Below are 27,985 nucleotides of genomic sequence, written 5' to 3' on the forward strand. Positions count from 1 at the left end.
CTGAAACACAGAGAAGCGTCTTTCGAGTCTGTGCCCATGTAGACCTACAGCAGCTGCTCCCGCTCACCCAAGAGTGGGGCTCGGGAGTCCGGGGTTGCCGATCCGCGGGGCTCTACCGCAGAGCGCGCGCGTGGGACTACCCAGGCCCAGCAGGAAGCCGCCAGCCTCGACTGGCACCTCAGCCCCCTCTGGCGGCGGGAAAAGCCTCCGCACCACGCTGGGCGTCACCCTAAGCCCCAGAGCGCACAGCCTCACTACGAGCCCGCCGGAAGTGCGAATGTCCGTCCCAGTATCTCAGGAATTCACTCCGCGTGCCCTCGACCGCGGAGGGAGACTGGAACTGGGAGCTCTGGCACTAGAGCACCCTGAGGATCTTGGGCGGAGCAGGCGGCTGGAGGGCAAAGCTGAGTCGCTGCTTCTTCCTGACAGACAGTTGTTTCAGCCAATCGGGCGACTTTGGCCCGCGTCTGTTGACTGGTAGGGGCTACGCCCCTCCTGGTGGTCCCGGCGACGCGCTGGCCAGTTCCCAGTCCGCAAGACTTGTGGTTCAGTTAGGCGCCCCGCGTCCGGTCAGCCAAACCTCGGAAGGGAGTGGCGGGGAAGGGGGGTCCGCCCTGACGTGCTCCTTCGGTGGACGAGCGATCGTGGCGGTTGGCCGGATCCGCACCGTCCAAGATGGCGGGACCTAGGACAGGAGTGTTGCTCTAAAGCGCCTTAAAGGTGTTCTTAGTACTCGCTCGAAGGTGTTGATCAGGACAACGAGAAGGAACGGGAGGATTATCTTATTTAACTTGGGTGTTCTCCATCTTAGGTGGTTTTAAGATTTTTTGGATAGCTTGTTGCCTTCTTTTTTTATTTTATTTTACTTTTATTTATTTACTTATTCACTTTTGCGGTTCTGGGGATTGAAAGCAGAACTTTACGCCTTCTGCTGTACCCCGAGAGTCATCCACAGACCTTTTTTTTAAAGATGGGTTCTCACTAAGTTGCCAAGCTGGTCTTGAACTTGTTGCCTTCCTGCCGCTAGAGTGCCTGAGATTCAAGGCACGGGCCCAGCTCGTTTTGTTTTTAAATCCCAGATAATTCTTATGTAAGTCATTACATACCTAGAATATAGTAAGGCTGATTTTTTTATGGTTTTTTTTTGTTTTTTTTTTTTTTTTTTTTTTTTTTTTTTGGTCAAACCCAGCTTCGTAACGCACCCTTTGAACTCTGATTTTCCTATAATTCTATTCTTTTGAGTATCAGTGAATACTGAATGATGGACCACCGTTTTTCAATCCTCCAGCATCGTCAAGTACACACTCTGACACTCTGACATTAAAACTGGTGTCAAGGGTATTTGTATTCTCACACCTGGAGACTTCAACTGCAGTTCCCGTTTCAGAGCTGAGGCAGCATGAGCCACTTGCAGAACTTACTGTTAGATACCCTCCTGGGAACAAAACATGTGGACAGTGCAGCCCTCATCAAACTCCAGGAGAGGAGCCTGTGTGTCACATCACCAGGATTTAGTGTAAGAGAAGGAAAAAAGCTTTAAGCATAAGACATTTGTAATTTTTAAAGTTGGTGAAGTATTGGGTTTCATCATGGTGTCTTCAAATCTGTGTTGTCATGAGCATACAATATCAGAAATATGCATGTTTGTCTTTCCACAATGTCAGAATTCATTGACTAATGATCAGTTTACAAGGTACAGTGATTTCAATGGCAGCAGTTTGTCAGACATTTCCTCTTTCCTTGGTAACCCTGAGGTGAGCATAGGTCCATACATTCCGATCTTAATTCTTAGATCAGCTCACAGATCACATTATGTATAGATAGATAATATATAACACAATTATATAATATTAATATGTGATATAGTAATTTCTATTGTATAATTATAAGGTTATAGAATAAAGGGTTAAGAAGCCACAGTGGAGTTCAGGAACTTTCACAGGTCCCGAAAAGCAGGGAAACTGATAAAAATTTAAGTAGCATCTGCATCAATAACTGGAGCTTCAGTGGCCAGTCAGGCCCCTTCAGGTCACAGTTTTGAGAGTAAAGCTGCAGAATTGAGTCCAGCTGCAGAGGTGAAAGCGCAGGGCTGGGTCCAGACCAACAAAGTAGTGGACAGATGATGGGCAGGTCCAGGTCAGTGGGGACAATTGCCACTCCTTTATGGGGCCCAGGTGAGGAAATTAATACTCTTTCCTTAGTCTGTTCTATCTGATCATTTCTTGGACCTGGCTTTCTAGATATGATTTTAATATACCCATGTGCTTATATTCAGCCTGGAAATTTTACAGGGTGGATAGGGTAGCACCCTTTCTAATTTCAGGAATAAGTTATCAGTCTATGTGGTGGTACTGAATAGATGGTGCCCTTCATGTGTCCACCCAGGTACACAGTCATCATCCTCAAATTGGAGTCTCTAAGGGCAAGACAGTCTGAAAAGCCACTGTTTTATACAATATGGAGAAACTTAGAGCAAGGCACAGTCTGATCTCAATTTTTCATTATACTTTGTTTTCATTAGTTCCTGTCCCCTTGTGCTCTCCTCTATACCCTCTCCCCCTCCAGCTAGTCCCTTCCTCCTTTGATTAACACCTGCTTCTGCTTTAAAAAAAGATTTATGTATATGTGTGAATACCTGCCTGTACGTATGTGCATGCCTGGAGTTCTAATTTGGATTCTATTGCTGTGATAAAATACTCTGACCAAAACCAACTTAGGGAGGAAAGGGTTTATTTGGCTTACAACTCACAGTCCATCATCAAGGGAAACCAAGACAGGAGCCTGGAGGCAGGAACTAAAGCACAGACCATGGAGGAACACTGGTTACTGGCTTGTTACTCTGGCCTGTGCTCATACTGCTTTTTTTTTTTTAAACTTTTTTTTTTTTAATGTGTATGCATGTATTGCCTATATGTAGGTAAGTGCACCCATATGAGCGACTGTGCTCTCTCTCCGGGCGCAGTGTGCGCTCACTCCCTGTGGGTCCGCAGACTTCTCTGGCGGCTGCTTTGGGTCCCGCGTCTTTGGGAGTGACGGCAGCTGGTGGCTGTCGTAACTTCTCTGGTGGTGGGAGCTTGCTCTGCTTACTGGAGCATTGTCCAGCTGGAATCCCGTCTCAATTACACCCGTGTACCTTTTCTCAGGATTGTGGGGTTCCTGGCCACTGAACCCCACAGGGAAGAGGCACTGAGACGGCGAAGCTGGGATATCCGTAGGTCGGTAATGGAAGGTGCTGCCCTCCGGGGGAATCAGGTCGCCGGTACACACGACTCAAGGCCCGGCTTAGTCTGTGCTTACAGCTTTATTTTCTCTGGGACCCAGAATCCCAAAATCCAATGTCCCAATGTCCCAATGTCCCAATGTCCCAAATATTAAGAGAAGGCTAGGATATTTTATACCGTGGGGGTAGTGGTAAAAGCTCTGGCTGCTAGATAGATGCTTTGTGAGACATCTTATTTACATGTGGAAATGGACTTCTGCCAGACAGTTGTCTGCTAAGAGAATTACAGGAAGGCATGGTATCTTTTCAGAGCCAAAGGCCATGTTTATGTCAGGACATTTGTGGCGGCCACTTCAAAAGGAGAGACAGAAAAGATGCCAGAAAGCACCTTGCTATGAAAAGGAGCCCGCAGCACATTCCCGAGCTACATGAGCTGTCCGGTGTGAAGGGGCTTCGACTTTTGCATAACAGAGGTCTCCCAACACACCCATGTCCTGCAATGCCTGCAGATGTCAGAAGAGGCTGTTGGATACCCTGGGACTGGAGTTACAGATGGTTGTTAGCTGCCATGTGGGTACTGGGATTCAAACCTGGGTCTTCTGCAAGAACACCAGTGTTTTTAACCGCTGAGCCATCTCTCCAGCTCCCCAACTGCTTTCTTATACAACCCAGGAGTGGCGCTACCCCACAGTGTACTGAGCCTTCCCACATCGCTCAGCAATCAAGGAAATGCCTCACAGACATGCCCACAGGTCAGTCCAATAGGAAAAGCCCCCAATTGAGGTTCCCTCTTTCCAGGTAGGTCAAATTGACAATGCAAGCAATCCAGCACACCTGGTGCCTGTGGAGGCCAGAAGAGGGCTTTAGCTCATTCTAGAACTGGATTTATAGGCAGTTGTGAGCCTCCATGTGGGTGCAAGGGTCTTACTATGCAGCCCTGAGTAGCCTGGAACTATGTAGACTAGACTGGCCTAGAATGCCCAACCCCTTCTGCTTTCCTATCACATATATTCCATTATCCTATTCCCTGCCTCCCTTAAGATATCGTCCTCCTCTCTTATTAGCCCCTTTCTATTTTCTTGACCTACAAACATACATATATAAATATATACATATACTTTTAAATCTAAGTTCCATATTAGAAAATGTGGCAGTTGTCTGAGTCTGGTTTATTTCCCTTAGCATAGTGATTTCGAGTTGCATCTATTTTCCTACAAATGTCATGATTTCATTTTTCTTTATGGTTACACAAAATTCCATTATGTAGATGTACTATATTTTCTTTGTATGCTGATAGACATCTAGGCTGGTTCAATTTCTTGGCTATTGTGAAGAGTGCAGCAATAAACATAGATATGTAGTCTCTGATGACTTTGTTGATTAGAGTCCTTTAGTTATATGTACCCAAGAATGATATAGCTATGTCATGTAGCAGTTCTGGTTTCAGTTCTTTTAGGAAGTTCCATACTGATTTCCATAGTGACTGCACAAGTTTACATTCCCACCAGCAGTGAATTAAGGGTTCCTCTTCTCTTTCCTTACATCCTTGCCAACATTTGTTTCCTTCTTTTTCTTTTCCTGCTTATAAGATCTCATGTAGCCCAGGCTAGCCTACAACTCAGTACTTTTAGTTAGATGATTATCTTGAACCTTCTGCCTCCAGCTCCCAAGTGCTAGGACTATAGGTATTCACCACCATGTCTGGTTTATACAGTGCTGGGGATTAAACACAGAGCTTTGTGCATGCTAGACAAGTACTCTACCAGTTGAGCTACAAGCCCTACCCTTCATTTGCTTGCTTATTGACAGTCACTCTAACTGGTATGAAATGGAATCTCAAGGCAGTTTTAATTTGTATTTCTCTGATGGCTAAGGATGTTGAACACTTTTTACAAGTATTTGGCCCTTTGTATTTCTACTTTTGAGAACTGTCTATTCAGTTATTTATTGAGGGGATGATTTTATTTTTTGATGTTTATGTTTTATTGTTGCCATTCTTTATATACCCTGGTATCAATCCCTTGTCCCATGTGTAGTTGGCAAAGTTTTGTGTGTGTGCGTGTGTTTTCATTCTGTCTCTTCATTCTGGTGATTGTTTCCTTTGCTGTGCAGAAACTTTTTAATTTCATGTAATCACACTTTGTCAGGTTTTTTGTTGTTGTTGTTGTTCTTTTTAAAGCAGAATCTTCCTGTAGCCCCAGCTGTCCTGGAACTCACTATGTAGACCAGGCTGGGCTTGAACTCACAGAGATCCACCTGCCTCTGCCTCCCAAGTGCTGGGACTACAGGTGTGCACCACCACGCCCGGCATTATTTCCTGTGCTATTGGAGTCCTTTCAGAAAATCCTTACCTATAGGCATAATATTTTTTAAATAAAAAGAACTTCTCTATAAAGAACCATAGGAGGGGCTGGAGAGATGGCTCAGCAGTTAAGAACACTGGTTGTTCTTGCAGAAGACCCGGGTTCGAATCCCAGCTCCCACATGGCAGCTAACAACTGTCCGTAACTCCAGTTCCAGGGGATCCAACAGCCTCTTCTGTCCTCCTCCGGTATTGCATGACACGGGTGCACTTACCTACATGCAGGCAATACACTCATATACATAAAATAAAAATAATAAATATTTTTTAAAAAAGAACCATAGGAAATGCCTTAGGATTATGGACACATAGTCTCTGTCACAATTACTTAATTCTGTGATGCAATGAAAAAGCAGCCATAGGTAATACATAAAAGAGTAGGTATGACTAAGATCCAAGAAAACCTTATTTAGGAATAATGAAATTTCACTTCTTTTAGTGTTCACATGTCACAAGGTAGTATTCTTTTTTTTTTTTTGCAGCCATTTAGAAAATGTGTGAACAATTCCTAGACTTCAGGCCACTAAAAAAAAAAAAACATATTCGGCAATGGACCAAATATAACTGCTCAGTGGCCATGGTTTGCTGACTCCTGGTCTACTTACCCTCCACAGGTAATGCCAAGTGATGTTCGAACACTTGTGCAAGGATTTGCCAAAAACCCTTTGCTAACTCGAAGGGAAGGACTATATTTCCAGGAAAAGGATTACAAATGTGTTCGGGCAGATGACTATTCTCTTTATGCTAAAAATGTGAGTATTCAAGATTTGAAAACAGGTTAAAGTTTTAAGAATTTGATTCCTCTCCCTCCACCCCTCTGATCCTCTCCATTAAACAGATTAAGTGTATCACTGCCTTGGGACATTTAGACAGCAATGAAACAGCCAGAAACACATCTGAAAATACTCTCAGAGAGGCTGGGGATGAACCCTAATAGTTGAAGCAGTTGCCCAGTATGTACAATGCCCTGGGTTTGATCTCTAGCATGGATATGAAGCAAAGGAAAAAAAAAAAGGGGGGGTGGGAGGATAAAGCTTGTTCTCTGAAAATACTCTCCACCAGAGATCCTTGTTTTGACAAACATTCATTCTGGAACCTGTCAACTATCTCTTCCCACTATAGTTCATCCTTTCTACTCTACTTCTTCATCTTTAAAAAAAAGAAAAAGTGCCCCAGTGCAGTGGCACATGCCTTTAATCCCAGCATTCAGAGGCAGAGGCAGAGGCAGGCAGAGCTCTATGAGTTCTATAAGCTCCAGGTTGACTATTATCTGAAATGCTTGGGCATAGAAGTGTTATAGATTTCATTGTTTAAAAAAAATACACATGTATAAGTAATGAAACCCAAAAATAATCATGAAATTATTTTCTTTCATATACTCCTTACAGATTACACCTTTGACAATATTTTTAGTGTGCCTATGTTTTTACTGTGATCTGTCACGTGAAGTCAAGGGAAGTTCCCACTTGTGGTATATTGGTGCTTAATTTTTTTAAAAGACAGAGTCTCACTATGTAGCCCTGACTGGCCTTGAAGTCACAGTGATCTACCTGCCTCTGCCTCCTCAGTGCTAGGATCAAAGGTGTGTGGCACCATATTTGATTTTACAATTTCTTTTTTTTTAATTTTTTTGAATTTTTATGTATTTCATACAGAAAATCATTTTTATACCCCTTTTCCCTTTCCCTTGGTCACCCTCCCATAGCCCCCCAACTGGAGTTCATACATTCTGTCATTTGTGCTAAGGTCTATTATGTAAAGTTAGTGTCCCCAGATGTCCCACAGTGCAAGTTTATCCACCGGGGTTTAGTCAGCCCATCTAGAGTCTCTCCCTTCAAGAAGATAAGCTCTTCCTCACCCAGCAGTAATCAGCTGCCAATAATTCTTTGACTAACATTGCTGTTCATTTCCACAGTTTTGGGGTTTTTGTCTGCCTAAATTTGCATGGGTCTTGTGCATGCTGACACCATTTCTGTACGTTTGTATGAGAAGGGTCCCAGATGCCTGTAGGACCATTTCCATATGGTCATGCATCTCCTCCCTGGCTCTTACAATATTTCAGCCCCCTCTCCTGCAATGGTCCCTGAGCCCTGGGTGGGTGGACCTCGATATAGGAGTCCTGTCAAGGACCCATACTCTGAAGACTCTTATTCTCTGTGTTTTGGCCATTTGTGGCCTTTTGTGTTCCGGCCCTCTGTTGCATGAGGGAGCTTCATTGGTGAGAACTGAAAGATGCATTAGTGTTTTCTTCATCCCTTGTTCTATGTTCCATGAATCTTAGGTGTAGAGGTTGCATCCTAGATGTGCCACTTTTGCTTGCGCAATTCACAGAGAATCTCCCTGTGTGATCAGTGGTGTAACTCTGAAATAATCTGTTGAAAAAGAAGCTACTTTAATGGGTAGTGACTGGGATACTTGTCTGTAAGTTTAAGGATCCATATTTTTCACATAGTAAGAAATTACATTTGCCTAGGGATATGAGCGCCTCGGGGTTTTCTCTAAGATCTATGACCTCTCCAGCTATGTGTATTTGGCTAGGATTACAGTACCACACATGAGTTTCCTCCCATTGAGTGGGTGTTAAGTCCAATTAGATAGTCCTAGACAAAAGTGCCACTACTGCACCAGTGTCATTTGCTGCCCTGGTCATTGATGTGGTTTTTAGGCCTTGAAGCACGGGTTGGACCATCGATTGAAGTTTTCCCTTACCAGCTGGCATAATTTTCTCCAAAGCTATGAGAGCTAACCTTCAGGGGAGGTGGCTTCCAGGTCAGTTCCAGCTCCATTACACCAAATCCTGTGTCCAAATTATGTCCTGTCTTCAACAATAAGGTCTTACCATCAAGTTCTGGAAAGCAATCAGGACTGTGGCAATAGCCTGTGTAATTTTGGGAGTCTCTTGAACTACCCTGGCCAGCAACTCAAAGGAAGGTTTCTCCTGTCTAGCACTGTTTCTTTTATGCAGTCTCCAGCTATACTCATGGACTCATGTAGGAATATTTTGTGTGTAATTTTTCAGTAGGTTTTTGGACTAATATGATTCCCTCTGGTTTTTTATACTAGCTAGGCACTATTTATCTCTCCTCTTTCTGTCCCTGTCTTATCCTTACTCCCCGCCCTCCCCATTTAAAGTGTCCCCATTTCCCCCGTTTCTCCCTTGATAATTTTTGTATGCTATGGTCCCACCTCTTTTAACCTCCTTCTTCTCCTTAATTCTCATAGTTCTTTATATAGCCCTCCTTCTCCCCCTCTCCTTTAACTATCCCCCTTTTCACACATTTTTTTTCCCTTAGTAACGCCTATCTCCTACTGTTCCTCCCTCTCAGGTTCCTTTTTTTCCTTTACCTCACTGGTTCCCTTTCATTTTCCTGGTTCTTACAGTTAGGAAATGTACTTACTAATAAGGATTTGTTGCTAGGATCCACAAATGAGGAAGAATATATATCTTTTCTTTTCCTGAGTCTGTGTTACTTCACTTAGTATAACAGGTTCTAGATGCATCTATTTACCTGCAAATTTCATTATTTCATCTTTCTTTACTGCTAAGTAGACCGCCATTGTGTAAATGTACCATATTTATGTTAACCACTCGTCAGTTGAGGGGCACTTAGGTTGCTTGCGTCTCTTAGCTATTGTGAAAAGACAGCAACAAACATGGTTGTTCAAGTACCTCTGCAATAGGATGAGTCCTTTGAGTATATGCCAAGGAGTGGTATAACCAGATCATATGATAGGTTCATTTTTAGTTTTTTAAGAGTTCTCCACACTGATTTCCATAGGGGTTGTACGAGTCTGCAATCCCACCAGCAGTGAATGAGCATTCCCCTTTCTCCACATACTCTCCAGCATTCGGTATCATTTGTTCTCTTGATCTTATCCAGTCTGACTGGAGTAAGATGAAATCTTAAAGTGGTTTTAATTTGCATTTTCCTAATTACTAACAATGATGAACAGGTTTTAATATGTTTCTTGGCCATCTTTATTTCTTCCTTTGAGAACTCTTTAGATCTTTAGCCTATCTTTTAATTGGGCCATTTGTTTTCTTGATTCTTTGGTTTTTTTTTTTTTTGAGTTCTTTATATATTCTGGATGTTAAACCTCTGTCAGATATGTCACTGGTGGAGATTTTTTTCACAGTCTATGGGTTCTCCACTTTCTTGATTGTTTCTTTTGCTGCACAGAAGCTTTTTAGTTTAATGAGGTCCCACGTGTCGATTGTTGACCTTAATTCCTGAGCAACTGGTGTCCAATTTAGAATGCCCTTTCCAACACCTATATCTTGTTCCTGCCAATGTTTTCTTCTAACAGTTTCAGTGTTTCAAGTTTCACATTGAGGTCTTTGATCCATTTGGAGTTGACTTTTGTGCAAGGTGAAAGATAAGGATCTAATTTCATTCTTCTACAGGTGGAGATCCAGGTTTGCCAGCACCATTTGCTGAACATGCTGTCTTTCCTCCATTGTGTGTTCTTGGCACCTTTGTCAAATATCAGGTGACTGAAATTGCATGTACTCGGGTTTGGGTCTTCAGTTATGTTCCATTGATCTATGTGTCTATTTTTGTGCCAGTACCATGCTGTTTTTATGACTATGGCTCTGTGGTATACTTTGAGATCTGATATAGTAATCCCCCCAGGATTGCTCTTTGCCAAGTGTTGCTTTAGCTATCCAGAGTCTTTTGTGCTTCCATATGAATTTAAGAATTTTTTTTTCTAATTCTGTGAAGTAGGTCATGGATTTTGATTGGGATTGCATTGAATCTATATATTGCTTTTGGTAGGATGGTCATTTTCACAATATTAATTCTTCCAATCCCTGAGCATGGGAGGTCCTTCTGATGTCTTCCTCAATCAAGTTCTTTCTTTAAAGATTTAAAATTTTCATTGTAGAGATCTTTGATATCTTTAGTCAGGTTTATTCTGAGATATTTTAATTTTTTTGGAGGCCATTGTAAATGGGAGGGTTTCCCTGTATGCTTTCTCCAGTTGGTTGTTGTCAGTATATAGAAAGGCTACAGATTTTTATAGATTAATTTTGTAACCTGCCACTTTACTGAAAGTGTTGATCAGTTCTAGTTTTTTGGTGGAATTTTTGGGATCTCTCAGGTACAGTATCATATCTACAGAAAGGGGTAATTTGACCTCTTCTTTTCCAATTACTACTCCTTTAATTTCATTCCTCTGTCTTATTGCTCTAGCAAGAGATTTAAGCACTATGTTGAAAAGGAGTAGAGATAGTAGACATCCTTGTCTGAGTCCTGATTTTAATGGGAATGCTTCCAGTTTTTCTCCACTTAGAATGATGTTGGCTGTGGGTTTGTTGTATATAGCTTTAATTATGTTGAGGTATGATCCCTCTAGTACAATTCCCTTTAGGACTTTTATCATGAATCTGTGTTGAATTTTGTTGAAGGCCTTTTCTGCATCTATTGGGATGATGATGTGGTTTTTGTCTTTGAGTACATTTATATGATTTATGGCATTTATTGACTTGCATTAACTGAATCATCCTTGCATTTCTGGAATAAAGCGTACTTGATCATGGTGAATGATCTTTGTGATGTACATCTGTATGCGATTTGCAAATATTTTGTTGAGAGTTTTTGCATCTCTGTTCATTAAGGATATGGGTCTATGGTTTCCTTTTTTGGATGTGTCTTTACCCAGTTTGGGTATTAGAGTGCTGCTAGCTTCATAGAAGGAATTTAGGAGTTCTCCCTCTCTTTCTATCTTTTCGAATAATTTAAGTAGTATTGGTTGAAGAGCTGCTTCTTCTCTCTCTTTTTTTTTTTTAACAAGAGCACAAATCCACTTTTCTTTATTTATGTTCCATTAGTTTAAGTCCGTGAAGGGTACAGCATCACTCGGATTCTGTATCCAATGGCCTTTTTCAGGAATGTTGCTTCAGAATTTGGTATGAACCATACCACTGTTTCCACTGGCCTGGGTTACCTTTCCCCAAATTACTCTGGTTTTGTTTGGTTTGCCACCAGGAGTCACTGTGTTGTTTTTGCTTTATACATATAATCACATCTCTTGCTGAAGTAGAATTCAGTTTCATCTCGGGCATAAACACCTTCAATTTTAAGAAGAGCTGTATGCTCTCATTGGTTCTAAAGACCTCGCTATAGCCAGCAAAAGTGGCCTTGCACCACAACCTTCCAGACATATTTGCCTTTTAGAAGTCCTGTTCCCAGCAGGCCTCCACTGGCACCAAGATAACAGAAAGACTGGAGAGCTTCTTTAAATGTCTGGTAGAATTCTGCTGTAAATCCATCTGGGCCTGGGCTTTTTTTAGTTGGGAGGCTTTGTATTACTGTTTCGATTGCCTTATATGTTATGGATCTGTTTCAACTGTTGATCTCGTCTTGGTTTAACTTGGTGGTTCCCATGATTTTTAGATATCCATCCATCTCTTTTACATTTTCAAATTTAATAACGTATAGGCTTTTAAAGTATTCTCTTACAATGTTCTGTATCTTTGGGGTGTCCATTGTGATGTTTCCCCTTTCCTCTCTAATTTTGTTGATTTGGATTTGCTCTTTCTTTCTTTTGGTTAACTGGGGTAAGGGTCTGTCTATCTTGTTTAGCTTTTCAAAGAACCAGCTCTTAGACTCATTGATTCTTTGTATTGTTTTATTTCTAGTTCATTAATTTCTGCTCTGATTTTTTTGTTATTTATTCTCATTTAGCTGAGTTTGGGTTTCATTTGTTCTTGTCTTTCCAGAGTCTTGAGTTACTACAATGTTAAGTCATTTATTTGTGGTCTTTCTGATTTTTTTCATGTAGGCACTTACAGCTATAAACTTCCCTCTTAGAACTGCTTTCAAAGTGGGCAGAGGTTTTGTTGTGCTGTATTGTCCTTTTTGTTTAATTCCAGGAATACTTTTATTTCTTTCTTAATTTCTTCTTTGACCCACTCATCTTTCAGGAGTGCATTGTTTAATCTCCATGAGTTTAATCCTCTTGGACTGTGGTCTGATAGAATGCATGGCATTGTTTCAATTTTTTATATTTGTTGAGGTTTGTTTTGTGCCCCAGTATGTGATCAATTTTTGAGAAAGTTCCATAGGGTGCTAAATAGAAAGTATATTCTTTGGTGCTTGGGTGGAATATTCAGAAGATGTCTGTTAGGTCCATTTGATCTATCGTATAACTTAATTCAGATGTCTCTCTGTTTATTCTTTGTCCAGTTGACCTGTCTAATGGAGACAGTGGGGTATTAAAGTCCCCTACTATTATTGAATTGGTGTTAATCTGTGTCTTAAAGTCCTGTAGTGTTTTTATGAAATTGGGTGCACCAGAGTTTGGTGCATATATGTTCATAATTGTAGTATCTTCTTGTTTAATTGTTCCTTTGATCAGAATGAATGACCCTCTTATCTCTTCTGATTAGTTTTAGTTTGAAGTCTGTTTTTTTTCAGATATTAGACTTGCAACCTCTGCTTGTTTCTTAGTGCCATTTGCTTGAAATATTCTTTTCCATCCTTCCACCTTAAGGTAGTGCCTGTTTTGAAGGTGAGATGTGTTTCTTGCAGACAACACAAAGATGGATTTTGCTTCTTAATCCATTCAACCTGTGTCTTTTGACTGGGGAGTCCAGTCCATTAATATCTAAAGTTATTGTTGAAAGATGTGATTGGTTACCATCATTTTGATTACTGTTCACATTCTTTGTCTAATTTTGTGTTTCCACAATTATATCTTCATTTAGTTTCTTTCTGTTGCCTCCAGGGTATAGTTGTTCCTTTCTCCATTCTTTGTATTGCTTCAAGTATTCTCTGAAGGGCTAGTTTTGTAGACATGTATTCTTTCAGCCTATTCAAGTTGTGGAAGATTTTTCTTTCCCTTTCAACTGTAATAGACATTTTTGCTGGGTAAAGTATTCTTGGTTGGCATCTATGGTCATTTAGAACTGGAAATACCTTGGTCCAGGCTCTTCTGCTTTCATAGTTTGCATTGATAAGTCAGCTGTAATTCTGATGAGTTTTCCTTTATATGTGAGTTGTGGGTTTTTTTTTCCTTTGGAAGCTTTCAATAGTCTCTTTGTTCTGTACATTTAGTGTTTTAATTATGATATGCTGTGGGGAGTTTCTTTTCTGGTCCTGACTATTTGGTGTTCTATGTGCTTCTTGTATTTATATAGGGATGTCTTTACTTAATTTTGGGAAATTTTCTTCTACAATCCTGTTTAACATCTGGTTAGTACTATTAACCTGAATTTCTTCTCCTGCCTATGCCTATGATATGTAGATTTGGTCTTTTCATGGTATCCCACATTTCCTGCATATTCCATTCCTGTGTTTTTAAAACTTTTTAATAATCGTTGCTTGAGTGGTCCAGTTTTTCAACTTTATCCTTCAGTGTTGATACTCTGTTTTCTATTTCATTCATTCTGTCAGTGAGACTTTCTCTTGTTTAAAATTGACTTATTGAGTTTTTCACTTCCTTCTTTATTTCAGCCTGTGTTTTCTTCAATGTTTCTATCTCTTTTGTGAATTCAGTGAGAAGTTTATCTCTATCTTCTTTTAGTTCTTTCATTTGTTCGTTTGTGTGTTCTTTTGGTCTTTTTGAGACAGGGTCTCCCTGTAGCCCCAGATGTCCTGGAACTCACTATGTAGACCAGGCTGGCCTTGAACTCACAGAGATCCACCTGCCTCTGCCCCCCAAGTGCTGGGACTAATGGTGTGCACCACCACACCCAGCTGTTTGTGTGTTCTTTAAATTTGTTGACTTCCTGAGATCATGTTTGTGATTGTTCTTTTAAATTCTGTGTCCTGGGCTATCTCTAGGCGATTCTCCTTGTAAAATTCTTCTACAGGACTGGTAGAATTTGGTGGGAACATGCTGTTTTGGTTTTCCATAGTATTATTTTCCCGTTGTAATTTTGGCATGTTGATTTCTGTTGTTAGTGATTCTGGTATGAAATGTAAGTCTTCCTTTGTTGAGTTGAAGACTGCTTCTGATTGTGTTATTGGTGTGCCTTGGTTGTTTTCTTATTTGGTATGTAAAGTTGGTTGATCTATAGTTCAGATTCTTTCAGATTTTATTTTGGAGGGAACTGATGGCTTCAGATCAGCTACTCAGGAGCTCCCCGCAGAGGCCCAAGTCAGGCTCCAGTCAGGAACACTCAGGCTTTCTTCTAACATTTGGATCCCTACTAGCAGGCACTCACAGCACAGTTTGGGAAGTTTCCTAAGGGTAGGCCTGATTTTGGTATTCTCAGGCAATCTGCTCAGCCCCTATGGTAGGGCAGAGAAGCCTAGCCCTGGCAAAGTGGCTCACCATTAGGGGATTAGGCAGGGCGTGATTTGGGGGAGTTCACCACTAGGTGGAGTCCAGATCCAGGCACTCTCAGACAGTCTGCTGAGGTATTAGCCCCTACTGTAGTGCAGAGAGGTCTAGCCCTGGTGAAGTGGGAGGGGCCTCACATGTTCCAGATTAGGGGTTGGGGCTAGTGTGATTTGGAGAAGCTCACCACCAGGCAGAGGCCAGATGCAGGCATTCTCAGACAGTCTCACAGAAGAATAATTCTTGATTCATTCTCTCTCTCTCTCTCTCTCTCTCTCTCTCTCTCTCTCTCTCTCTCTCTGCAGAGTTTCATGTATGGATTTTGCAATTTCCAATTAGGAATTCTCAGTGCATCATTTCTGTGCTTAAAGTTTCTCTTGGTTCTCTATTACCTATGAAGGATTCAAGAGACAAAACACATATTCATTGGATACTCTATATTATGCATTAGGCACATTTCATAAGACTAAATAGCCTTTCTTTAGAGATGAGGAAACTGAGGCTTCACGAGGTTAAATAAAATTAGGTATGGTGCATACCTGTAATTCCAGCACTCTGGAGGCTAAGACTACTCATACATTTAAACATGAAAATGCTGATTAAAAAAAAAAAAGAAGAAGAAGGGGCTGGAGAGATGGCTCAGCGGTTAAGAGCACTGACTGCTCTTGCAGAGAACCCAGGCTCGATTCCTAGCACCCACATGGCAGCTACGAACCATCCTTAACTCCAGTTCCAGGGGAATCCGAAGACCTCTTCTGACCTCCGCAGCATTGCACGACACGGGTGCACTCTCATACATGCAAGCAATACACTCATACACATAAAGTAAAAATAATAAATAAAAATTTTTTAAAAACAGTCCTGTGCAGCTCCAAGATGTAGTGTCATTGCTTTAAATTGATTGTTCTTTTAAGATGGAGGTACATATTTCAACTGATTGAATAACTTTTCAAAAAATATACACATACAGGGCTGGAGACATGAATCAGCAGTTAAGAGCACTGTTTGCTCTTGCAGAGGACCTGGGTTTGATTCCCAGCACCCACACGGCAGCTAACAACCATCTGTAACTCCAGTTCTAGGGAATCCAACACCCTCTTCTGACCTCCATGGACATTGCATGGCACGGATGCACTTACATACTTGCAGGCAACACATTCACACACATAAAATAATAGATAAAAAGTATACATAATACTATCTCCAATACACAACTCTCACCTCAAAGAATATATGAAATAGTTTATTCTGAAACTAAATACAAGTGACCTTGGCCCAGGTACACAGATTCAAGTTACCCCAAATTCCATGTTCCAGCATGGTTTAACAATTTCATGGGTTTTTTTTTTTCATAGTCACAGAACAAAGAAACACATGAATCAAGGCACTTTTCAAATACATTGGTAGAAACATAAGGTAAGCAGGTTATTGCAAAGCAGCGGAATCTTTGCTATAGGCCTCAGATGCTATGTGACCACATTCTTAGCCTTGTAATTGGTGGAAGTTAATGGTTTGTTAATACATTCCAAAAGGTTTCACTGCTAGTCTCAAGGATTTTAGAACAGATACAGAAATGGGTGGGCAGGGGATGGCTATTGAGGGAGCTAAGTAAAGATAGCCCAAGATAAATTGTAATTAAGTTGTAGATCTACAATATTCCAACCTCTTCACAGTCATGGAAGTTCTAATCAGCTGATCAGCTTGCAGAAAAGTTCAGTGTAAGGTGTGGTTCTTTCCAGTAACTTTCCTTCACAATAAGTATGATGTTAGTACAAAAATCTGAACCATTATCAGAAAACAACTAAATTGATAGAAAGGAGTAGAAAGTTCAGATACAAATATTTGAATACAAAGAAGTCAGCAAATAGTGGAATATGTGACAAGGGGTAACTGCTTGTCTTATGGTTAGGAACAAAGTCAAAATGTCCTATTTTACTCTTTATCCAGGAGAACACTGGTGTGATTGTTGTGAAGACCCATCTGTATCTTCTGGTGACCACTTACACTGCAGGCATGTATCCTAGTGTCTGTGTGGAAGCCACAGAGAAGCTGGGTAAGTTTGCCTCCAATTGAGATCAGAGCAGCTAGGAAAGAAATGAAGAATTTATGGAGCATCCTGAGGTTGCTCATATAATCACAGGAAATATTGAGTACAGGCCAACACAAAAAATGCAGATGCAGTGATTAGGAGCTGCTGGGACTGTCTTGTCCCCGCTTGTGAGTCAGCTTTGTTCTGTACTATTGCAAACTACTTCCTTCCTTGGCTTGGTATCATGGCCAAGCCTCTCATTCTACCCGTTAATTTCTTTTAGGATCCTGACTTGTATCATATAGTTTACCGCCCCCACCTCCAAATCAATTAGCTATGTAGGAGCGGTGGGCAGGGGACTAGAGAGAAAACAGGTTACAAAGCAGATATATAACTGGCGGTGACCCATACTGTTGGAAGGAACCTTTAACTGAAAGATATTGCTAAGGGAGAAGCAGCTGCCTTGTTGGTATACTGCATTCCCCTTCCCTGGTTGTATTTTTTTGGGAGAAAAAAGATCTAATGGAGAACTAAGGTGAGAGTTGAGCACAGTAAATGGCAAATTGTTTGCCAATTTTATGTTTTGTATTCTTTCATCTAGATATGAATTTTTATAAATAAATTCTTGAGTGCTTAAACACTCCTTTGAAATAATAGGTGCCCCTAGCCAGGAGAACAGCCATTCATTTACTCATTCTTGCAGTGAAAAACTATAGCACTCTGCCATGTTCCCTGTGCTATCCCAAATTATAAAATCAAAGCTAGATAAGATACACTGCCTTCAGTGCCTCTACAGACGACTTCCTACCTGCCAGAAATATATTCCTGTTCTGTCCCTGCCTCCTCACATCTGGTTGGTGAATTCCCAAACATCATTAATGGTCCAAGTCAGGTCTTAGGCTTCCCTCTACTGTACTGTACATTTTTTCATACTGTCACTCTTGTTCTCATTAGAGCTCTTGGGTTATCTGGATTATGAAGCCTTAGGAGGAAAACACTTCATCTTAATCATTTTCCTATCTCTAATATCTAACCCAGTACCTGATTTTGAGTAGGAAATGAATATATGTCTGATAAACAGTTAAGTGAACAACTTCTACCTCAGTGAGGGAGGGCTCCAGAGAGATGGATCATAAATGAATAAATAAGAAATTAAGCACCATCCCAGAAAAGGAGGTTCAGTTTCAGCAGAGTAGGAGTAGAAACCAGAATGGAGACCTATAGATCTGAGCTAATATCTCACTAATGTAGCCATAAAATAAGGCTAAGAAGATGGGCCATTAGGCTTTCAAGAAGCCAGTCTCCTACCTGCTCAGACTCAGGGCTAATTCCTTAGAGAAGACCAGACAAGTTCCCTGACTTCAGTGCAATAAAAGATTCTGTGGCTAATGTTTTTGCTCAAGACCACAAAAGACTCCCAAGAATAACACAGCTGCTATCATGCCAGTAAGATCGCACTGCTCTGGGAAAGGACAAGTTATCTTGGAGTGGTTGGATGCTCTTAAGGGATAGACCAAGTTACTACCTGTCAGCTGCCAGTTACCATTCTGTTTAAGTGTGTTTCCTTTATTGCTCTCCATCTTGCTTTCTGAGTCAAGGTTTCACTCTGTAACCCAGATTAGGCTCCAACTTGCAGTTTTCCTGCCTTATCCTACTAAGTGCTAGGTAAATCAAGTCAAATCAGGAGAAAGCACCAGGACACAGACAAGAATTCAGGTGGGTTAGAGTTTGTTGGCAGGGAAAACGCACAGAACAATCCTCATTTCAGGATAGAGGAGCTGACAGTTTACAGGCTGTTGGCTAGGGGCTTTGATAGGGGGTTGGGGAGATGTGGAAGGCAGGAAGATATTTTAAAACAAGTTAGGTGGGAGAGAGAGAGAGCCCAGGGCTTATCAGGAGAGAACAGCCTCTGTCAAACCACCCCCTTCCATCCCTTTCTGTCACCCAGGTTCTGGGTCATGGGATAAGGGGTCCATACATTTTGAAACTTATCAGGGGGATGTGGCTTGTACTGAAACAGTTCCTACATCAGTGGGTCTGGGGTGTAAGGGCCTATTTATCTTCTAAGATTATCAAAGGGGAAGCAGGCTGTGCTGAAACAGCTCTTGCAGCGATTGGGTCTCAGGTCATAGGTATAGTCTGTTTATCTTGTCTACAGACAGTCAGGGTGCTCATTAACTCAGTCCCTGTAATTCCAGAGGGCTTGCAAAACCTTGAGGCCCTGTTGCATTGGGGAGGGGGTTGCTGTAGATCCAAACCTAACACTAAGTCCTAGGACTCAGGCATGTGCGATTATGCCCAACAATTGTGTTTTTCTCTGTTAGAAAATTGTACACAATTATTGTAGAAAATTTGAGAAGAATCAAGATTCAAACTTCTTTATTTACCAGGTGTAGTGGTGCACACCTGTAATCCCAGCACTCAGGAGGCAGAGACAAGCAGATTTCTGTGAGTTCAAAACCAGCCTAATCTACACAGCAAGTTCTTTTTTTTGTTGTTATTTTGTTTTGTTTGTTTGTTTCTTTGTTTTTGAGACAAGTTTTCCCTGTAGCCCCAGCTGGTCTGGAACTCACTATGTAGACCAGGCTGGCCTGGAACTCACAGATATCCCTCTGCCTCTGCCTTCCAAGTGATGGGACTAAAGGTGTGGGTTACCATGCCTGGCTTTAGTAAAATCCTGTCTTAAAAAATATTTTTTTTATTATGAAAGAGTCTAACAGTCTAACTATTCACCTTCACAGAGTAGGTAAATGATGCTATACTATTTCACACAAACTGGGTTTGTTTTTAAAATACATATAGGGATGGGTCATATACATTTGTAAAATGTTTACATCTTTAATTCTGGGTCCTCAGTTTTTTAAAAAAAGACAGAAATTTAGGAACCTTTTATGCCTTATTTCTAGAATTATTATGGAATTATCAAATAACTACAATTGTCCCTTAAAATATTCTGTGTCCGCTCTATAAATTAGAGGAATACATTTAACTTCCATATAGTCAACCTAGTGTCCTAGTTTCTTCACATAACAGTTGCTTCACTCTTTTTTTTTTTTTTTTTTTTTGGTCTTTTTGAGACAGGGTCTCCCTGAGGCCCCAGCTGTCCTAGAACTCACTATGTAGACCAGGCTGACCTTGAACTCACAGAGATCCACCTGCCTCTGCCTCCTGAATGCTGGGATTAAAGGCATGTGCCACCACGCCTGGCCAACAGTTGCTTCACTCTTATAACTGAATCGACAGGCTAAAGAACCAGGCTCTATGTTTTGATAATCGCATAGAAAGGAACAGATGTTTCATGGTTTTAATATTTTATTTTGTGAAAATTTCATCCAAGATATTATTGTTAAATCTGTAACATAGATTAATAGAAAAAATATGCTGAATTTGCCATGTAGTTATCTCTTATAATTAAGTTAATTTTTTAGAGGCCTTTCCTATTTGTTTTTGTTTTTTGAGACAGAATCTTTCTGTATAGCTCTGACTGACCTTGAACTCATTGTGCAAATTAGTCTGGCCTTGAATTTGCAGCTATACTTATGTTTTTGTCTCCCAAGTACTGGGATTACAGAGTGTGCCACCATACGTGGCTAGAGATCTATTTGTTTTGGCACTTCACCATTTCCATCTATCATGATTGCATTAGAGGAGAGAAAGTCAAGCAATATCCTCTGGTCAATTTAAGAAAAAGAATATAAAGGAGACCCTGCCTCAAAAAAAAAAAAATGCTGTCATGGTAGTACACACCTTTAGTCCTAGTACTCAAGATGCAGAGGCAGGCGGATCTCTGTGAGTTCAAGTCCAGCCTGGGTTACATAGCAAGTTCCAGGACAGTTAGGACTGCAAGGAGACCCTATGTCAAAAAGAAGAAGAAAAAGAATGCAGGGAATATAGCATAGCTCTGTAGTAGAGCAAGTGTAAGGCCCTGAGTTCAGTCCTCGGCTCTGGGGAAAAATGAAAAAGAACAAGTATAATTTTTGATGAGTAAAGCACTGGCTTTCAAAACTTTCTGATTAATAGTTTGTTTTTAAAAAATGAAGTATTCCACATGGCAGCTCACAACCATCTGTAACTCCAGTTCCAGGAAACTTGACTCCCTCTTCTGGCCTCTTCAGGCACTCCGTACAAGTGGTGCACTTACAAACATGCAGGTAAAACAGCCATACACATAAAAATAAATCTTTCCCCCAAAATGAAGTGCTATGATCAGTTTTAAATCTAGGTGTGACCTAAATAGGTAGTTATAAGGAGAGGGGGACAGCAGGTTCTATTGTTCACTGAGTGGTCTCCCACCTTAGTTCCTTTGCCAGTTATATGCACCTTCACTCTCTCTGCATGGAGAGCCAATTTATCCTCTAAAGCTGCTCAAATACCCTATCACTATGAAATATAATTGAGGTTTATATACATCTATCTCGCCTACTAGACATAGAACTCCATGAAGGGAAGGCTTCTGTTTTAACCGTCTCATCATCCTTGTAACTTCACTACAAAAGATGGTGCCCAGCGCGTGGTAGTTACCAAGCACCGTACACAGAAAAATTAATGAGCTGCATCATAGTGACAGTTTACTATTCATAAATTTAAAACTTGTGTTTTCTTTCAGGAGACTATCTAAGAAAAAAAGGAAATTAAGTTATCAGACAACTAGTGACAGCAACTTTATTGAAGAAAACTTGAGATCCTTAGGAAAAGTAATATCTTGTTTTGTGGCCAAAAATACTAGGCAGAAGATTAAAGAAAGACTGAGCTAAGGGAGCAGTTTTTATTTCAAGAGGTCATCTTCTCTTAATTGGAATTACCTAATCAGCCTGTTCTTGTTTTCAAGTGTTGGCTATTGACATTAAATGTGAGAGCACTAATAGTTTTCATAGTCTGTTGTGAGTCGCACCTCCTTGTCGCTCTTGTATTTGTACATATCTTGCCATAGATGCCAAGAATGTAAGCCCTACCCACACTCTCTTGTGTGGTATGTGTGTGCCATGGTGCACGTGGAGGTCAGAGGACAACTTGTGAGAGTTGGTTCTCTTCCACGATGTAGATATCAGGCAGGGTACTCAGGTAACCAGACTTAGCAAGTCACTGAACCATCTTGACAGCTCACCTGACCATTCTTTATCCAGGCCATTTGACAGGGTCATGTTGCAGCAAGCCACCTTTAAAAAAAACAAAATGATGCTTCCCTTCAAGGCAAAGAGAAAATGTGCAAACTGCTTGCTGTAAAAGAAGTAGAGTCCCTGAGTTCAGTGTTTCTCTCCTGTAATGTCGCTCACATTACATGTGTGACAGCCGTCTGGTCCATATCACTCATGGGGGACCACCAATAATGGTTCACTAATCAGAATACTAGATGGACACTCACATTCCATCTTAGGACATCTGGTATTGTTGAACATTATAAAGGCTTTCTCAAAACTCAAAAGAGATTTCTGGCTTTACCTCTCACACTGCATCTGAGTTCACCTACCTTAATAAGGCAGAATGGTTACTGAATGTAACCTTTCCAAGAAAGGGCTCATCACCTGCTACATGATGACTAGGATAATAAAAAAGAGAGAGATGGAACTATTATTTTGGTAATTTAGTGTTCTACCCTAGACATTTCTGGAAAAGATGCATCTTTCCCTTGACAACCCCAGGCTAGGTTAGTCAGTACACTCCAGGTATTGTTTCTAGGGAGAGAATGGCTTAGACCTCTGGCCAAGAGAGGACTAGGAAATGCAAACAGTACAATTCTGCTTTGGCCAAATTGGACTGGCATGATCCTATATTGTAAAAGATAATGATCATTTACACAAACACACTGCTCTTCTAGTCCTTCTACAGTGTGCTTATGTGGACTAAGAGGGACATATAATGGGTCTCTAAGTTTTGTAAAACTACCCCTGATCCTCTCACATATGACCAAACAAAATGTGCAGATACAAATATACTGTGACTGGGTGTGAGGGTGAAGTCACAGCAATTGTGGTGGAATATACTGATTACGTGGCACATGGATGTGGAGGCCCTAGCACCTCAAGAGGCAGCATCTTAGACTTTGGGGGATAGGGAAATAGTAGAGCTCTTTAACTTCTTCTTGTTGCCTAGATTCAATACCACAATCTGGCAACATAGTAATGTGGTCTAACTTATTAGCTTTCATAGAGTAAAATCAAATCTTAGCCCCTTTGTAGTTTTGACATTGTCATGCAGCAAGATGCTGTGTTTTAAATCCCAAAGACACTCTATTCCTAGCCAGGTATCTAGGTATTTATAAAATTCATTTTCAAGTTATATCAGCCTTTCAAAGAGCTCATTTCCAGCATCAACAGGTGCTAAGGACCACAGATTTTATTCCTAATGGTCAACCTTACCATTGACACCGTTGATTGATTCAGTTGCTTGATTCTTTTTGGAAGAGAGAAATTTTAAATTCATATCTTCATACTGGGTAGCATACTAAATGTCAGGTAGTAGTGAAACAAAAGTAAACAACTCTGTCTATTCTACCCTGAGATTCACAATCTTGTGGGGGAGGCAGATTTGCAAATGAGTCACTTTACCATGTGATAAATCCTGTGCAGATACGAAACAATTCTAGAGCACAGAGCCTGGAACCACTAAAAGGGGCCTGTGCCTTTAGGCCCCTTTAGGACTCTTTGGGAACCAGAAACTGGTATTAGAAGTGAATTTGAAAGAAGAATAAATATGGAAGAGAGCAAAGAGCATTCTAGGGGCTGGTGAGATGGCTCAGTGGTTAAGAACATTGGTTGTTCTTCCAGAAGACCCAGATCTGAATCCCAGTACACACATGGCAGCTAACAACTGTCCATAACTCCAGTTCCAGGAGATCTGACAGCCTCTTCTGTCCTCCGTGGGCATTGCATGACATGAGTGCACTTACCAACATACAGGCAAAACATGCATACACATAAAATAAAAGTAATAAAATATTTTTTAAAAAAAGCATTCTAAACTGAAGGAACAGCATGTGAAAGGCAGAGGGTCTTGAAACTTCCTGTCACGTGAAAAGAATAGTAAAGAGCTCAAGGTGGAAGAAAACAGTATATGTGAAGTACCAAATAGAAAAGGATGGTCTCCTCGGGGCCTTTCCAAGGACATCACTGCCACATATCATAAAAATGTGTGGACAATATTTTTATAAAACTTAAATTCAAGCTGGAGATGCAGCTCAGCGGTGGAACACTTACCCAGCATGCGGGAAGATCTAAGCGCCAGCCTCAGCATTACCAAAATCAAAAATACTCTAAATCTAGTTTTAATCAATTAAATTTAGAGTACAAAAAGCATATTAGAGATTTGGGAAAATAAGGTGTTCATAATTTCACATTAAATGAAAACTGTTGATAGTACTTTCATCCAGTCTTTTCAATGTATAATATGTTTTGCCGGGCATGGTGGTACATGCCTTTAATCCCAGCACTCAGGAGGCAGAGGCAGGCAGATCCTCTGTGAGTTCAAGACCAGCCTGGTCTACAGAGCGAGTTCCAGGCAGCTGGAGCTACAGGGAGATCCTGTCTCAAAAAGACCAAAAAACAAACAAACAAACAAAAACCCAATGTATAATATGTTTTAACCTCATCTAGACATCTAGATCCTTAGTACATATAGTTGACATCCACTATGCTCATGTAGCATAACTTTTCATTCCTTGAATGTCATTAAAATTGCTACAGCCAGGTATGGTGGGCACGTGCCTTTAATTTCAGCATTTGGGAGGCAGAGGCTGGTAGGACTCTGGTCTCTGTGAGTTCCAGGCCAGCCAGGGCTACATAGTAAAATCCTGTCTAAAAAAAAACTTCAAAAACACTAAGATAGCTGCGTATCATTTAAATATACCATTCTTCTGTAGAAACTTTGGTGGTTTCTACTTTTTACCTCAAACAATACAATTTGTATCTTTTGTGTAATTATCTGTGGTTATTTCCTTAGACCTAAAAGTGGGATTTCAGGCTCAGAGTCTGAGCAACCTAACAACTCTGTGGAGTTCTTATTTCTATAAGGAAGGGGTTTGACACCATGGGGGCCTGAAGGGAGGGATCATGTCTAACTCTAAATCTATCAGTTTCTTGTGCTTATGAGCCTGGTCAGAGGCAGTCTTCCTGAATCCTGCCCCACCCCCACCCCCCGACAGACACATACCACCACCACCAGCATGAATGAAAAGGAGAAGTCAGTTGAACTGAGTCAGGGACCACTGAGATCCAAATTACAAATAGTGCTAAATTATAGTGACATTGGAAAGTCACATGTGCAATAAAGAGGCAATACAAAACTACTTGTAGGGTTTGCATGGCAAGCTGGGAAGCATCTGAGGACTTCTAGCCACGACTCAAATTGAAACTGAGCATACCAAGGCCCAAAACTAAACAGAAGATTAAACTATTACTGCTTCTAGCTAACATTTATTATATCACATTACAATGGCCTACAGCAGAGATACTCAATAGCTCTCGAACCTTCAGGACTCGTACATCTGAACAAACCAATTGAGTACAGAAGAGATGTATAATCACAATGGAAGTTGGTCAGCCAAGGAAACTCAGATAAAGTGTCATTGTAGTAAATATTAGGATCATTCAAGGTAGAGGAATGTTTGAGCAAACTAATATGGTACTTTCCAACAATAATTCTTTGACATCAACTATATATCCTCAATTCAACGTTGACATTAAGTACCTGGAGTTATCACAAGATCTCATAGGTTAAGGTGCTCAGATCCCACAAGATTGAGCTCATTTCAGATGCCTAACCCAAGTCTACACAAACACTTGAATACAAACAAATTCAAACCCATAACTGCTGGGTTTGATAATTTCCTAGAATAAATATCAGAACTTAGGAAAGTGCTATACTTATGATTACAGGTTACTCTAAAGGATGTGACTCAAGAACATCCAAATTGGGAGAGATGTATAAAACAAGGGATTGGTGAATTCATTTGGGAGCCTCCATAATCATTTCCAGGCATACTATAATCTGTGTTCATCAATGTGCTCACCACCCCTACACTCCAAAACTTGTTGTTCTGAGGTTTTTATGTGAGGTTTCATTGTGTAGGCATAATTAAATCTCACTGGCTACATCAATCCTCATTCCTCTCCAGAAGTGAGACAAAGTTCCAAACTTCTAATCATGGGGTTAGCTCCTATGATGACCAGTCCCCCACTCATCCCCCACCTCTACCCCTGTCCTGAAAGTGTCTAACATTTGCACACACACACACACACACACACACACACACGCACACACACACAAAGGAGTCATTTCATTTAAATGAATTAACAAAACACACTCCTGTCTTTCTGGAAATTAAGTTTTAGAAACTCTGCACTAGGAATCAGGCAAAGACCATATATCCTGCTTCCTCTTTTAGCAGCAGGCTTGCCCATAGTGTAGAGATGGATACATCTTGCTGTTTGAGCCAGGTTGGTAACATATAATCTATCTCAATTTTCTCATCTTTTCTTCAATCCTGGCTTACCATTTGGCTCTTCACATTGATTTACTTCCAGGTTTGGGATTTGGTCCTCATGCCAATGACTTCTCCTTGTAATTTAACACACTAGCATCTGGGATTTATAAGTCAGGCTCTCTGTACACTATTCTGTATGTTGGCAAGCAGAGAGTCTAACCCTAGGCTACAGTAATTCTCAAAAGTACCATCACTAAGCATCTCAGCAGCTTACCAACTAGCCAATGACTGGCCTTTCCTAGGTACTTGCCAACTGCACTGCAGGGTAAGTACCCGTTGCTTCCTGTAATCTTACAAGATTCCAACTGTACTCAGCTGTTCAGAGACCACAGAAGTGACCCTTTGGTGGTAGTTACACAGTGGTTGTGGAAATGCCAAGAGAGCAGTTGATCTGAAACAGGGTCTCCAAACTAAGGAAATTCCTATCCTGGTGGTTCACAGAAACTTTAGAAGGAGCACACAGGCATGAGTAGATTAAAGGGTTCCCTCCCCCTACCAGATTCTTCTATGTACTTTCCTAAAACTATGCTACTGTGACTGAGGATTTATGTCAGGTCTACTTTCCTACCTCCTGTTCCTACCTCCCTCTCTCTAGGATACAACCTCTGCCATTCCAATCCTTCAATGCTTAGTTTGTACTAAGAGAACTACAGGGTGCCAAAGGAAAGGAAAATACCAGATATTTTTAGATTCAATAGTCTCTTCATCCTGTATTGTGCAAAAATGTATCATATCTGCAAGGGAGTAATATGGGAGTAAGGCAAAAGGAGCATGAGTGAGAACCATGAAAATGTTGTAGGCCTGGAAACATGGCTCAGCAGCTAAAAGCACTGGCTGCTCTTACAGAGGACCTGGGTTCAGTTCCCAGCACCCACATGGCAGCTAAGAACCGCCTGTAACTCTAGCTCCAAGGCATCCTATACCCTCTTCTGGCCTCTGTGGGCTCCTGCATACATATGATGCATGTAATCTCACATGCTTACACACATACATGTAAATAAAAAAAAATCTATTTAACATAATTCATCCAGGAAAGGAAGGCCTCACACCTTCCCATCAGTATTTCTTAAATTTCAGAGTCAAGATGGTTGTCCCAAGTATGATAATTGAATTGCATAATAATAAGGAAATTTTGATCTATTAACAATGAGGAACAACCTCATTGAATCAATAGGAACAATAACCAATAAGAATATCACAAATGTTTTTATAAATGAATCAAGTGTATCATATTAAGATGTTAGTGAAACTATATGAAGCATATTTAGTGAACAAATTTTGTCAAAAACTACTATCATACCCGAAATGTGCTAAAATTAACATTTTTACTTTTGGAATCCTTCCTGAGTGTATTAAGTTTAAACAAGGTGCCTCTAAGTGATAAAATAGCAGATATAATTAACAATCATTTGGTAAGTCTTCAAAAAACTTTGTCTATGGGCTGGAGAGATAGCTCAGTGGTTAAGAACACTGGTTGTTTTTGCAGAAGACCCACATTCAAATCCCAGAACCCACATGGTAGCTAACAGCTGTCCATAACTCCAGTCCCAGGGGATCCAACAGCCTCTTCTGGCCTCCACAGGCATTGCATGACACAGGTGCACTTAC

The 27,985-nt window shown here is 40.8% G+C and overlaps 2 protein-coding genes across 12 annotated transcripts in view; one reads left to right on the forward strand and one right to left on the reverse strand.

The window, feature by feature from the left end:
* Fam228b (family with sequence similarity 228 member B) overlaps positions 1–382 on the reverse strand; it is a 38,759-nt gene extending 38,377 nt beyond the window's left edge. For 3 of the 8 annotated variants that reach the window (XM_029553882.1, XM_008848744.3, XM_029553870.1), the window contains exon 1: positions 68–249. The gene's annotated coding sequence lies outside the window, so the exon portion shown is untranslated. The other 5 variants (XM_029553879.1, XM_029553877.1, XM_029553862.1 and 2 more) reach the window with 5 other exon arrangements.
* Positions 354–27,985, forward strand: part of Pfn4 (profilin family member 4) — a 35,014-nt gene continuing 7,382 nt past the window's right edge. Inside the window, exons 1-4 of one of the 4 annotated variants that reach the window (XM_029553897.1) lie at positions 354–477; positions 1,388–1,516; positions 6,197–6,334; positions 16,818–16,923. In XM_029553897.1, the coding sequence (XP_029409757.1) occupies positions 1,400–1,516; positions 6,197–6,334; positions 16,818–16,923 (361 nt within the window). In that variant the 5' untranslated portion in view covers positions 354–477; positions 1,388–1,399. Of the gene's footprint in view, positions 478–505; positions 570–1,199; positions 1,517–6,196; positions 6,335–16,817; positions 16,924–21,505; positions 21,743–27,985 lie in introns of those variants that run through there. The other 3 variants (XM_029553894.1, XM_029553900.1, XM_029553891.1) reach the window with 3 other exon arrangements.

The sequence above is a fragment of the Nannospalax galili genome, unplaced genomic scaffold, assembly GCF_000622305.1.
Source record: "Nannospalax galili isolate Female #2095 unplaced genomic scaffold, S.galili_v1.0 scaffold1191, whole genome shotgun sequence".
Taxonomy (NCBI): domain Eukaryota; kingdom Metazoa; phylum Chordata; class Mammalia; order Rodentia; family Spalacidae; genus Nannospalax; species Nannospalax galili.